Source organism: Oncorhynchus nerka, linkage group LG15, assembly GCF_034236695.1.
Source record: "Oncorhynchus nerka isolate Pitt River linkage group LG15, Oner_Uvic_2.0, whole genome shotgun sequence".
Lineage (NCBI taxonomy): Eukaryota > Metazoa > Chordata > Actinopteri > Salmoniformes > Salmonidae > Oncorhynchus > Oncorhynchus nerka.
Genome location: NC_088410.1, coordinates 44900814 through 44913349, shown reverse-complemented (window position 1 = coordinate 44913349; position 12536 = coordinate 44900814). Strand labels below are relative to the sequence as shown.

The following is a 12536-nucleotide window of genomic DNA, read 5'->3' as shown; positions in this document are numbered from 1 at the left end:
GCTTTACGGGGGCCTTTGAGCCATCGGGCGGCCATCACAAAGCCTGTTAGCACTGCGTTTTAACAGAAGGTGATGGCATGTACGGGTACTGTAAAAAAAGATTGGAGAACAAGGAAACTTTATAGCCGGAGATCTGTCGTCGTCTATAAATAGTTGAGCATGACAAAAGGAAGGAGACGGAAAGTGGGATCGAGTTCCAGCTTTGGTTTCCAATTGTAAATAAGGAAGCAAGATGGCGGTAGTTTGAGGTCATTCACGCGACGAATGTAAAAGAGCCTACGGGAATGCTCTTTTATTACCAGAGGCCGACGCACACACACTCACACACTCCTCGCCACTCGTTAAAACAGAGGATTCCACATGCGAGAAGGGGTCTTATATCATCGAGCCGATCCGCTGCGAGAAGTCTCTTCCTTTCTCTAACATTCTTCAGCACCACTTCATTTCTCTCTGCGTCCCGTCCGGGCAGCTGGCCAACTCCTCACTGGATGCTTCTGGGAACCTAAGATAACTGTCCTTCAGGCTAGAATATACGGCACATATACACTAAGTTTGGCGTTCACTTAGAAATGTCCTTGTTTTTGAAAGAAAAGCACACTTTTTTTTTTTGTCCATTTTAAATTGACATTAATTTGATCAGAAATACAGTGTAGACATTGTTAATGTTGTAAATGACTATTGTAGCTGGGAAGTTGCTGTGGAATATCTACATAGGTGTACAGAGGCCCATTATCGGCAATCATCACTGCTGTGTTCCAATGGCACGTTGTGTTAGCCAATCCAAGTTTATCATTTTAAAAGGCTAATTGATCATTAGAAAAACCCTTTTGCAATTATGTCAGCACAGCTGAAAACTGTTGTCCTGATTTTAAATAAAGTAATACAACTGTCCCTATTTAGTCTAGTTGAGTATCTGGAGCATCAGCATTTGTGGGTTCGATTACAGGCTCAAAATGGCCAGAAACAAAGCAGTTTCTTCCGAAACTCGTCAGTCTATTCTTGTTCTGAGAAATGAAGGCTATTCCATGCGAGAAATTGCAAAGAAACTGAAGATCTCGTACAACGTTGTGTAGTACTCTCTTCACAGAACAGTGCAAACTGGCTCTAACCAGAGTCGCCTCAATGTTGACGTTGAGACTGGCGTTTTGCGTGTACTATTTAATGAAGCTGCCAGTTGAGGACTTGTGAGGCGTCTGTTTCTCAAACTAGACACGAATGTACTTGTCCTCTAATGTGGTTTAAGTGTGTTTTTGCTTGCGCATGTTTGCGTTTGACAGTGCTGCTCTCTCTACATGTTGTAGAGGAAACAGTAGGATTCAGCCCTATGAGGGTATCTGACTCTCTTATGTACAGTCATTTAGCAGACGCTCTTAACCAGAGCGGCTTTTATTTATTTTATTGCACTTAACCCTAATTGCTCCTGTAAGTTAAATAAAGGTTAAGTGCCTTGCTCATGAGACACGTCGGCAGATTTTTTTTACCTAGTCGGCTCGGGGAATCGAACTAGCAGCCTTTTGGTTACTGACCCAAGTCTCTTTAACCGCTAGGCTACCTGACGGCTCCCACCAAGTCACCACCTCTCCACAGGAATGGTGGACACACACACACACACACACAGGATCACATAGATACTGTTCATGTGAACCCCCCCCCCCCCCCTCCCCTCCCATGACCGTCTCCTGACACACATACTTGACCAGGCCCATCTCCTTACCCCTCATTTACATTTAAGTCATTTAGCAGACGCTCTTATCCAGAGCGACTTACAAATTGGTGCGTTCACCTTAAGACATCCAGTGGAACAGCCACTTTACAATAGTGCATCTAAATCTTTTAAGGGGGGGGGGTGAGAAGGATTACTTTATCCTATCCTAGGTATTCCTGAAAGAGGTGGGGTTTCAGGTGTCTCCGGAAGGTGGTGATTGACTCCGCTGTCCTGGCGTCGTGAGGGAGTTTGTTCCACCATTGGGGGGCCAGAGCAGCGAACAGTTTTGACTGGGCTGCGCGGGAACTGTACTTCCTCAGTGGTAGGGAGGCGAGCAGGCCAGAGGTGGATGAACGCAGTGCCCTTGTTTGGGTGTAGGGCCTGATCAGAGCCTGGAGGTACTGAGGTGCCGTTCCCCTCACAGCTCCGTAGGCAAGCACCATGGTCTTGTAGCGGATGCGAGCTTCAACTGGAAGCCAGTGGAGAGAGCGGAGGAGCGGGGTGACGTGAGAGAACTTGGGAAGGTTGAACACCAGACGGGCGTTCTGGATGAGTTGTAGGGGTTTAATGGCACAGGCAGGGAGCCCAGCCAACAGCGAGTTGCAGTAATCCAGACGGGAGATGACAAGTGCCTGGATTAGGACCTGCGCTGCTTCCTGTGTGAGGCAGGGTCGTACTCTGCGGATGTTGTAGAGCATGAACCTACAAGAACGGGCCACCGCCTTGATGTTAGTTGAGAACGACAGGGTGTTGTCCAGGATCACGCCAAGGTTCTTAGCGCTCTGGGAGGAGGACACAATGGAGTTGTCAACCGTGATGGCGAGATCATGGAACGGGCAGTCCTTCCCGGGAGGAAGAGCAGCTCCGTCTTGCCGAGGTTCAGCTTGAGGTGGTGATCCGTCATCCACACTGATATGTCTGCCAGACATGCAGAGATGCGATTCGCCACCTGGTCATCAGAAGGGGGAAAGGAGAAGATTAATTGTGTGTCGTCTGCATAGCAATGATAGGAGAGACCATGTGAGGTTATGACAGAGCCAAGTGACTTGGTGTATAGCGAGAATAGGAGAGGGCCTAGAACAGAGCCCTGGGGGACGCCAGTGGTGAGAGCGCGTGGTGAGGAGACAGATTCTCGCCACGCCACCTGGTAGGAGCGACCTGTCAGGTAGGACGCAATCCAAGCGTGGGCCGCGCCGGAGATGCCCAACTCGGAGAGGGTGGAGAGGAGGATCTGATGGTTCACAGTATCGAAGGCAGCCGATAGGTCTAGAAGGATGAGAGCAGAGGAGAGAGAGTTAGCTTTAGCAGTGCGGAGCGCCTCCGTGATACAGAGAAGAGCAGTCTCAGTTGAATGACTAGTCTTGAAACCTGACTGATTTGGATCAAGAAGGTCATTCTGAGAGAGCTGGCCGAGGACGGCACGTTCAAGAGTTTTGGAGAGAAAAGAAAGAAGGGATACTGGTCTGTAGTTGTTGACATCGGAGGGATCGAGTGTAGGTTTTTTCAGAAGGGGTGCAACTCTCGCTCTCTTGAAGACAGAAGGGACGTAGCCAGCGGTCAGGGATGAGTTGATGAGCGAGGTGAGGTAAGGGCTGATCAGCCTCAGCCTGATGAAGTCCCTACCATATGTCCCTTTTCTAGCTTCCTCCCTCTCCTCATCCCCCTCTCCTCATCCACCTCTCCCCCTCTCTTGTTGTAAAGTGAGCCTCCACTTGGCTCGCCTCCAGCTGGCCTCTGTGTGTGTGTGTGTGTGTGTGTTTGAGAGACGGCGACAGAGGATGTGTCGCTGATTGCCCAGGTGTGTCTCCATGCCTGTGTGATCCCCTCACCCTGCTCCAATGACGACCCCTGGGGGGGAGGTGTTCAGTGGTCTTACTTACCGTTTTAGAGGGATCTGTTTCCCACCACATGATTTTAAGGGGAGCCTGCAGTAGAAACAGAGTACCCAGCCATCATATCAGACACACACACACACACGGGGGAGGGGATCCTCTATTGCTAGACATCTGTCATCAGCCTACTCTAGAGTAGAGGGTTAACTTACAGGCTGATCCTGTGGAACATGCATCAGCAGGCTGTTACCTCTAATCGCTGTGAAGTAGTTCCACACACGCGCATGCGCACAGTCACATTTGCACACACCCCATACTGTCGCTCGCTGTTACACAGTCCTGCACACGCACGCTTGCTTTTACACCCGGGTGCTGTCCGAGACGTGTGTGTGTGTCATCCTACTAGCATGGTGTGCACTTAATTTCTTTAATCTGGTTTGGAATGCTAACAGCATTCTCTCTCGCTCTCTTTTCCCCCTCTCTTTTTCTGTCTCTGTCTCTGTAGGTGAGCAGGGTACCAGTGGAGAGCTGTGAGCAGTACACCACCTGTGGCCAGTGTCTGGGCTCCAAAGACCCCCACTGTGGCTGGTGTGTCCTTCACAATGTGTAAGTTCACGCCCGAGGATGAGTGTATCCCAATGGTTGAGCAAAGTCATCATCTCCTTCAGCTTTTGTGAATTGGACAGGGCAAAAACAAAATCTCAAGATAGAATTTAGAAATGTCGACGTTACTCGACGGCTTCTCTGGAACCGGGTGCTCGTCTGGGTAAAGCATTATCCCAGAATTGAAAAGGTGACGGCATCTCCTAAAATAAGGTGACGTTTGTTATTGTCGTCTTTCTTTGGGAGATGCCATCACCTTTTCGTTAAAAAAAATTCCCGTCGCTTTCACCTATTTCCAGATACGATGCTTTTTGAGTGCAAGAGTTGAGGCAAGTAGGCTACATTCGTGAGTATCGGGACTCGGGCTCTGTGTTAGCTTTATGCTAGTTCCGTTAGCATGAAAGCTTTTTTTTTTGTTGTTGCCAGAATACCATAGACTCTTCCGTCGTCAATATGATCTGGAGATAAATGAATCGACCTGTTAGTAGCAGAAAACATTGCAGAGAGTGCCAGGTGTCCTTGTCGACACTAGGAATGTTGCAGTGACCGTATCACTGCCACACCGGCAGTCACCACAGCTGCAGTAAAATTCCATGTGACCCAGTTGAGTCGCGGTTAATCCCATCTAATGCACCCCTGGTAGTACCCAACTCGCTAAATGACCGGCAGGTCACTAACGGCCTGGTACTCTGTCCCCTCTAACCACTCTGACATCAGCGCAAATGCAATGGGGAAAACCACATCAAACACACATCGTCGAAAACAAGTATCGCGCTTTTAGGAGTCACCTCGCTGTGACCGATCAATTTGAAGCAGAGAAGTTCAACAACCGGAATGGGGAAACATGGTCGTTTTGTCGACGTTGCTTTCGAAGCCGAACACAACGAAACGGGACAGCTCTTGCTAAGGTGATGATTCTTTCAAAACACCCATATGCATATTAGAGCTGATGCAAAAACAACCGAATTAAAATAATGATTGTGCCTTTATACAACACACAGCCCTACTCCATATTACGCAAGACAGGAAAGCATTCAAAAAAAAATACTGATTTTAAGATATCTTACACAGTTGGTCTAGCTTACACTCTGTGCCCGACCTCACTTACGCTCTTGTGGCTGAATGGAACAAAGTCCCCGCAGCAATGTTCCAACAGCTAGTGGAAAGCCTTTACAGAAGAGAGGAGGCTGTTATAGCAGCAAAGGGGGGAACCAACTCCATATTAATGCCCATGATATTGGAATGAGATGTTTTGGCCATGTACTGTATTATATTAATATGGAGTTTTGCTGCTATAACAGCCTCCTCTTTTCAGGGAAGGCTTTCCCACTAGGTGTTGGAACATTGCTGTGGGGACTTGCTTCCATTCAGCCGCAAGAGCGTAAGTGAGGTCGGACACTGATGTAGGGCGATTAGGCCTGGCTTCGCAGTCGGTGTTCCAATTCATCTCGAAGATTTTCGACAGGGTTGAGGTTAGGGATCTGTGCAGGCCAGTCAAGTTCTTCCACACCGATCTCGACAAACCATTTCTGTATGGACCTCGCTTTGTGCACAGGGGGCATTGTCATGCTGAAACAGGAAAAGGCCTTCCCCAAACTGAAGCCACTGTGCCTCCATCTTGGCACTCTACTACATGCGTTATTCCATACTTTTAATTTATATTAAGTGAGCTAAACATTAAACTTTTGTATATTTTTATATAAAATAAAATCTTAAAGTACTTACTAATGTTGCTGTCCCCACAACAAAAATACTTAAATACATGCAATTTTGTCCTTAAAACATTTGAAAAGAAATACTGTAGAATTCCATTCATTCCTATGGAGGACTGTTTCTCCTGGGGAGCGCCAATATGGCCGACCGGTGGCTTCAAAGCCCCCCAATGGCCAATACATAGCATCGGCAATCCAGGGTTTCTATACGTCATTGTTGCGTGTGTGCTTTCGTGCGTGTTAGGAAAGCATAGTCGGTGTGCAACTTCTCATCACATGCAAAAGCTATGTAAGATACACCTGGTGTCACAGTGTGTTTCTCTCTCTCTCTCTCTTTCTCCTGCTGGCTAACATGACTTCAGGGTGTGTGTTTATGGGATGTGTGTGTGCGCTGGTTTGTGTGTGTTTGTGAACGTGTACAATTTGGGCTCATTGAAAGGTGAAGTCCTCATGCAGCACTGTGTCTCCAGTGTTGGCAAAACACCAGTTCTTGCTGTTCGCTCCCTTAATTAATGCTTCCACCGCGCAACAACAACGACTCGTCACTCCATCTGACCGGCAGGTGTGCGTGCGTGTCTTTTTCATGAGCACGCGTGTGTGTATTTTCATGGGGGGGGGGGGGGGGTGATTCTAACGAACGAGGCTGGCAAAGGCGACGGAAATGCAAATCAAGATCAACTCGAGACGCTGCTGACCTCCAGTCACGAAGCTGTTGACCTTCCCCACCCTCGACCGAAACGGAGCACGCCGCTCATTTCCCGTTCGATGGCATCCCTCGATCTATTTTTAGCCCACAGAATGGCATGTATTTACGTTCTGTGTTTTTGCCCTGCGGCATTAGCTTAATAGAGTAAAACGTCTCTGGGTCGTTGGCCGTGCGACGCTCGACGTGGTAGGAGAGCGGCCCTCGCAGCAACGCTAGAGTTAGGTTAACAGACACACACAAGCTAAAAGCTTATATGCTAGCACAGACACAGACACACAGAAACAGACACACACACACTTACTTGCTCTCTCCTCATTCTCACCCCTCTCAAGAAGGGGGTTGAGAGAAGGCAGGTCAATACCTGTTTAACTCCCCAGGGATCTTCCTTTAGGGTTTAATGAGTAATGTGGTCTGCAAGCAATATCCCCATGACGTGTGTGTGTGTGTGTGTGTGTGTGTGTGAGATCCAGTGGGGAGTGGTTGAGAGCCAGGATTCTGCTGAGTGGGAAGGTTGGTAAATCAAGGCTAAGATGAGGCGCTTTGCATTTTTCCCTCCCTTTCTTTAAAAAAAAAAACCTTTTTATTGCCGAGCCACCCGAAGTGTCAGTTCAGCGCATTTTCTATTACCACTGAGACGTGTTTTTGTGACGGAGAAGGTGGTGTGATAGCTGGTGGTGCAAATTGGAACGTCAGTCCACCGGTGGTCTGGTTTGTTGCAGATGTCTGATCATACGGCCGCCGTTTCTGACGTGTGCGTAACGTGGGGTGTCATCTGTCAACCACTGTGTACGCCAAATAAACCCATGTGTGTTATTTCTGACTCTGTCCTCTCCTCCAGGTGTTCCCGTAAGGTCGGGTGTGAGCGTGCGGATGAGCCCCAGCGCTTTGCCTCGGACCAGCGTCAGTGTGTGGAGCTCAGCGTCCAGCCCAAAAACATCTCTGTCACCATGTCCGAAGTGCAGGTGTGTGTGTCTTACGTGTCGGACTCGTGTGGGAATGTTCCCATAAGCCAAGTCTCATCGAAGACCTTAACATGTTCCCCACACTTACCTTGGCCCTCAACCTGTTCCCAGGCTACGTTCCGAACATTTACACCAGCTCATCACTTAGCACTTAGTCAATGCATGGTACGCTAGTGTGGAATATTGGAACGGAGCCCGTTTAGGTCAGCAGGTCCTCACGTTGACGTGCCGTGTTGCACGTCCCCATGTAAACCAGCCATATATTTACGTGTACATATATTCTCATTCACCCCTTTTAGATGTGTGTGTATTAGGTAGTTGGGGAATTGTTAGATTACATGTTAGATATTGCTGCACTGTCGGAACCGGAAGCACAAGCATTTCGCTACACTCGCGCTAACATGTGCACGTGACCAATAGCATGTGATTTGATAACCCGTGTTAATAATGCGTGCCTTGCGGGGTGTCGTTCCAATAGCTACGCTAACACTCTAGCACCCACACTTCATTCTCAGCTGTATGCTAAGTGCTAAGCTAGCGTTTTGGAACCGAGCCCATTTAGGTCAGCAGGTCGCCACATTAACGGTTGGCCATTATATGGTATGTATAACATGGGGAGGGGGCATATTATATGTCTCCCCCCCCCCCACACTTTAACTGTGTTCTATAATGTATCCCATAATATTTCATTGATTTGTCGCCAGCTGGTGCTGGAGGCGCGTAACGTCCCCGACCTCTCTGCGGGGGTCAACTGCTCCTTCGAGGGCTACGTGGAGACCGAGGGGCGCATCCAGGGGGGTCGCATCTACTGCCTGTCCCCCTCGGCCCGTGACGTCATCCCCATCACCCGTGACAAAGGTGAGTTACTCCGCCTGGTCCCCGGCGCCTCTGGCGTACGCCGATGCCATGGTTTCCCAGAACCTGCAAAGGAAGAGACTGTGGCTCCGATAAGGATGTGGCAGGTTCCCGAAAGTGGTGGCTGGTGAAGGGAGTAATGGGGAGATGGAAGGAGCGGTGTCAATGTGTTTAATACCTCCTTTCGTTCCAGCCATTACAATGCCCTTTATTGTCCTACGGTGTTCGTCTCCATGATTTTGCCTTGAACAGAATTGCACATTTCATGGCTTTATTTGGATAGCTCAGTGTTTCTGTCACTACCCATGTTTGGGCCCTAATTGTTCCCCAAAGCACCAAATACAACTCTATATTTATCCTCTCCAAAGTGACACTTAAGAGTGTTCAGAAGTGGGTCCCATTTACCTTGCATTATGCATCGTTATCAGTTCTAGCGTAATCACGCCACATTGACACCACTGTTGCCTGTAACGCCTCTTCAAAAATCCCGAGATGAAGGAGCCGTATATTTAGATTCCCCCAGAAGTGACACGTTTAGACTTAAGTTCCTAAAGCAGATTTCTTATCGGCCATTATGCGTTGTTATCAGCTCTTATGAAATCTAATGGTCCCTGTGATTCTTGGAGCTATTTTTACCCCCCGCTTACAATCTCCAGGGTCTCCAATGCATGACATAAATGGCGTGTTGCTAAGCGACGTGCGTGTCTCTTGCAGGGGACAAACGGGTGGTGAAGCTCTACCTCAAGTCCAAGGAGACGGGCAAGATGTTCGCCGGCGTGGACTTTGTCTTCTACAACTGCAGTGTGCGCGCGTCGTAAGTTCTCTAACGTTTTGTTGTTGTTGTGTTTAACGTTCAGGTTTGGCCTTTTTCTCTGCATTCTCCCTTTTTTTCTTCTCCCCCTTTCCCCCCCCTTCTTCTTTCTATCTCTTTTTCCCTCTGGTCCCCTTGTGTTACACTGCCCCTTGAGAGGACGCTGTAAGCCTGGGCGCCCGTGTACACACGCGCACACATCCCCATCACCGCCTGTGACCTCCGTGCACGTAGGTGGCTCGTGTTACCGCCGCTGAGTGACGATTCCAGACCTCCGTATATCCGACCAGGTTCAACGGCTGTAATCCTACTGTGACTGATGATAATATCATTAGAATTCATTATTTGCCATTGACAGTCCCTGGTATTGGTTCCCAAACGCGCTCCTGATGTCTAAAATAGGCGCGGCAGGTAGCCTAGTGGTTAGAGAGTTGGGCCAGTAACTGAAAAGGTTTGCTGGGATCGAATCCCCGAGCTGACGAGGTAAAAATAAAAATGGGTCATTCTGCCACTGAGCAAGACAGTTAATCCCCCCCCCCCCCCCCCCGGGGTGCCGATTTTATCCCCCACCAATCTGATTCAGAGGGGGTCGGGTTAAATGCGGAAGACACATTTCAGTTGAATGCATTCAGTGTTGGGCAAGTAACCGAAAGGCTACATATCCTCCTTTCCCTGAAAGGATCTCATTACCCGGGTAATACATATTCAAATACGTATCAAAACCTGCCCAGTGAAATCATCTTTGTGTCGTCGTTAGTGTTTGGGTTACTTCAAAAACAACCTCTGTTTCCCCAACCCAGGCTTTAGCCATGACTCTGGAGGGACCAGCTTAGTAAAGATCTGAATCACAACCAGCCAGGCAGGACCTCTGGGGGAGACTCTCCCCAGGGCAGATAGACTTATCCTAGGGTATTAGGGTGGACTAGACCCCCCACCCCTCCCCTGATTGGGGTATTAGCCGCAGGGCAGCAGATGGCTAGGGGGACCCATAGGTCCCTCAAAGCCGAGTCAAGTGTCCCCCGTGCCAGTCAGACGAGCCTCCTTGGAGAAAAGGGCCCCATCGTGGTACCAACCCCCCCCCCCCCCCCCACACACACACACACACACACTAATTAGTTCAGTTGTGTGTGGTATTAACAATGTCAAGCTCGTGGGTTCGATCCCAGCTAGGGCCTCTAAAGAAACCTCTTTAATTGGAAACGCTACTGCGACGCTGGCGCTGCTTCTAGTCGCAATATTAGCCGCAATAAACCCGCAAATATGATAAAGGACTTGCGTAACGGAGTTGACATCATGTCTACAGTATTAGAGCTGATGCACGTCTATGCAGACGACAGTGATCGATGCTGATTGCCGAGTAAATCCCATTGCTTGGTAAATCTAATCCAAGATGTTGGTTACGGAGTGGTCATTTTTTAGTTGTTGTAATGATACCGAGTGGACAAGGAAAGATGCTGAGTAAATCCTATTTGGCTGGCACTCGTGCCTCCGGACCACTTTCTGCTGTGGGCATCTGTGCTCGGCGTCTGATGATGAGATCAGACTGGTAATGTCATTTCCGTAATGACTCGGGCACGACTCGAGGGAAAGATGCTCTCAACATTTCAAGACCGCGCGATCGTTGTTTACCCGAGATGAGTTCTACTGTAATGGGGGGAGACACACAGTGCTTTACGCTTATATGTATTTATAGGCACGCGGACGCACGTGCAAACACACGATTCATCCACAGAACACACACACACACACACACAGACCCAACCTCCAAAAGGAGCTTCAAAAGCAGTTCTTGAATCATCTCTTGCTGTTCCACCATGGACGTTTACACGCATAATGGAGTTAGAATCGCTGTCGCTAAGGGATATGCTCGCTCAATGTTGAAAGATATGGATACATATGGATATAGTATCTACCCCACTCCACCCGTACCCGCCGTGCACCCAAAAAGATGTACCCCCCTTCTTATTTATTCTACTGATTATGTCTTGGTCCCGCGCTTTTAAAACATTCCATAAATTTGCATAGCAATATTCATCTAATTAGAGATCCCACTGTTTCAGTTAAGGGTGGAGAAATTGAAATAGAAAACCACCCGCGGCCATGATTACTTCTTAATTCAATATTTCCATTAATTTTTTCTTTTTTTTCTTTTTAAATCTCCGTCCCATTTACGATTTATTAGGACTAATGTGGATAGTTTGGCAATAAAGTAGGGTTTGATGTCTCTCTATAGCGAAGAATGAAGACCTCTAAGCACCTTTTTTCCCCCTGTGGTTAATTTGGTTCAGGTAGTGACTGGGTCATCTATTGTGTGATTGAGCGTCCTTACGGTCTAATTCGGTATAGAGACGCTGCAGGAAACCGTGTCGTACTCGGTCTTCCAGAGATACGCGGAGAGAAACGGTTTGGAACAGGAGGTGGAGGTAGACGGAGCCAAAAAGACGTCGATACTTTTTGAGGGTGTGACAATATGAACAAGACTTTCCCATTTGTCAAGGTCCAAAATACTTTGTACCCACCAGACCGTGACATTTGGGGCAAGTGCACTCAGGCGCGATACGCAATTGCGCTTACATCCCCTTGTACAAACTTTGGTCCAAAGCCGGGTAGTCAGGAAACGCTTTAGTGACGAGAGCAGTGAAGATCGTTTGAAATATATCAATGAACCTACCTGCTATTTACCTCATTAAGCACTGTTCATTTGAAATAAAAGGCACCTTCCCGAAATAAGGAATTTGATCAAGTACATCTTGCCAAATACAGTACACCTCAGGCTGATAAATGTTATAAAACCCTATAAAAAAAACTATTATAAAAAATAATCAAACCGAAGCTAGAGAGAAATCAAAGCCTATTGTGTTGGGTATCCCCGAGTTCAAAGACTTGGATGCTAGCAGGGGGGGTGGTGACTAGCGAGTTACTGGGGGGGGCTTACTTCTAGGTCAATGGAGGAGTGGTCGGGGGTCCCCATATGGGAGCCTCAATGGCCTCCTTGAGAGGGTAGAAAGGTACCCCCCTCTCCTATTAAGCCATGTAACTGTTATTGAGGTATTGAGCTCGTTCTTCCTTAGGGAGGTAAAGAAGGGTTAGATAGTAGGGGGTCGTTGCGTGCTGCTTTCCTGCTCGTTATACCAAAGTCTTAAGTCTGCAAACGGCACGCTCGTTTTCCATAATGAAGAAATCAAAGGATCTTTGTCTGGTAGATGCATAGCCTACATTTAACCAGTTTGGGGATTTGGCTCGCGCCGATCCCCACTTTATGGACCGTCATACTGTGCTATAATGGTAATTTCAAGTGTTCTTTGTCCAGGCTAAACACATAGCGAACCAACCGCTAGGCTAACTAGCCC

The 12536-nt window shown here is 48.2% G+C and overlaps 1 protein-coding gene across 1 annotated transcript in view; it reads left to right on the top strand.

Annotated features, from left to right (window-relative positions):
* The window catches only part of LOC115142772 (plexin-A1-like), a 275942-nt gene that overhangs the window by 154796 nt on the left and 108610 nt on the right, over positions 1-12536 (top strand). The window contains 4 exon segments of the mRNA XM_029682496.2: positions 4043-4143; positions 7397-7520; positions 8225-8378; positions 9090-9189. Coding sequence (XP_029538356.2) covers positions 4043-4143; positions 7397-7520; positions 8225-8378; positions 9090-9189 — 479 coding nt within the window.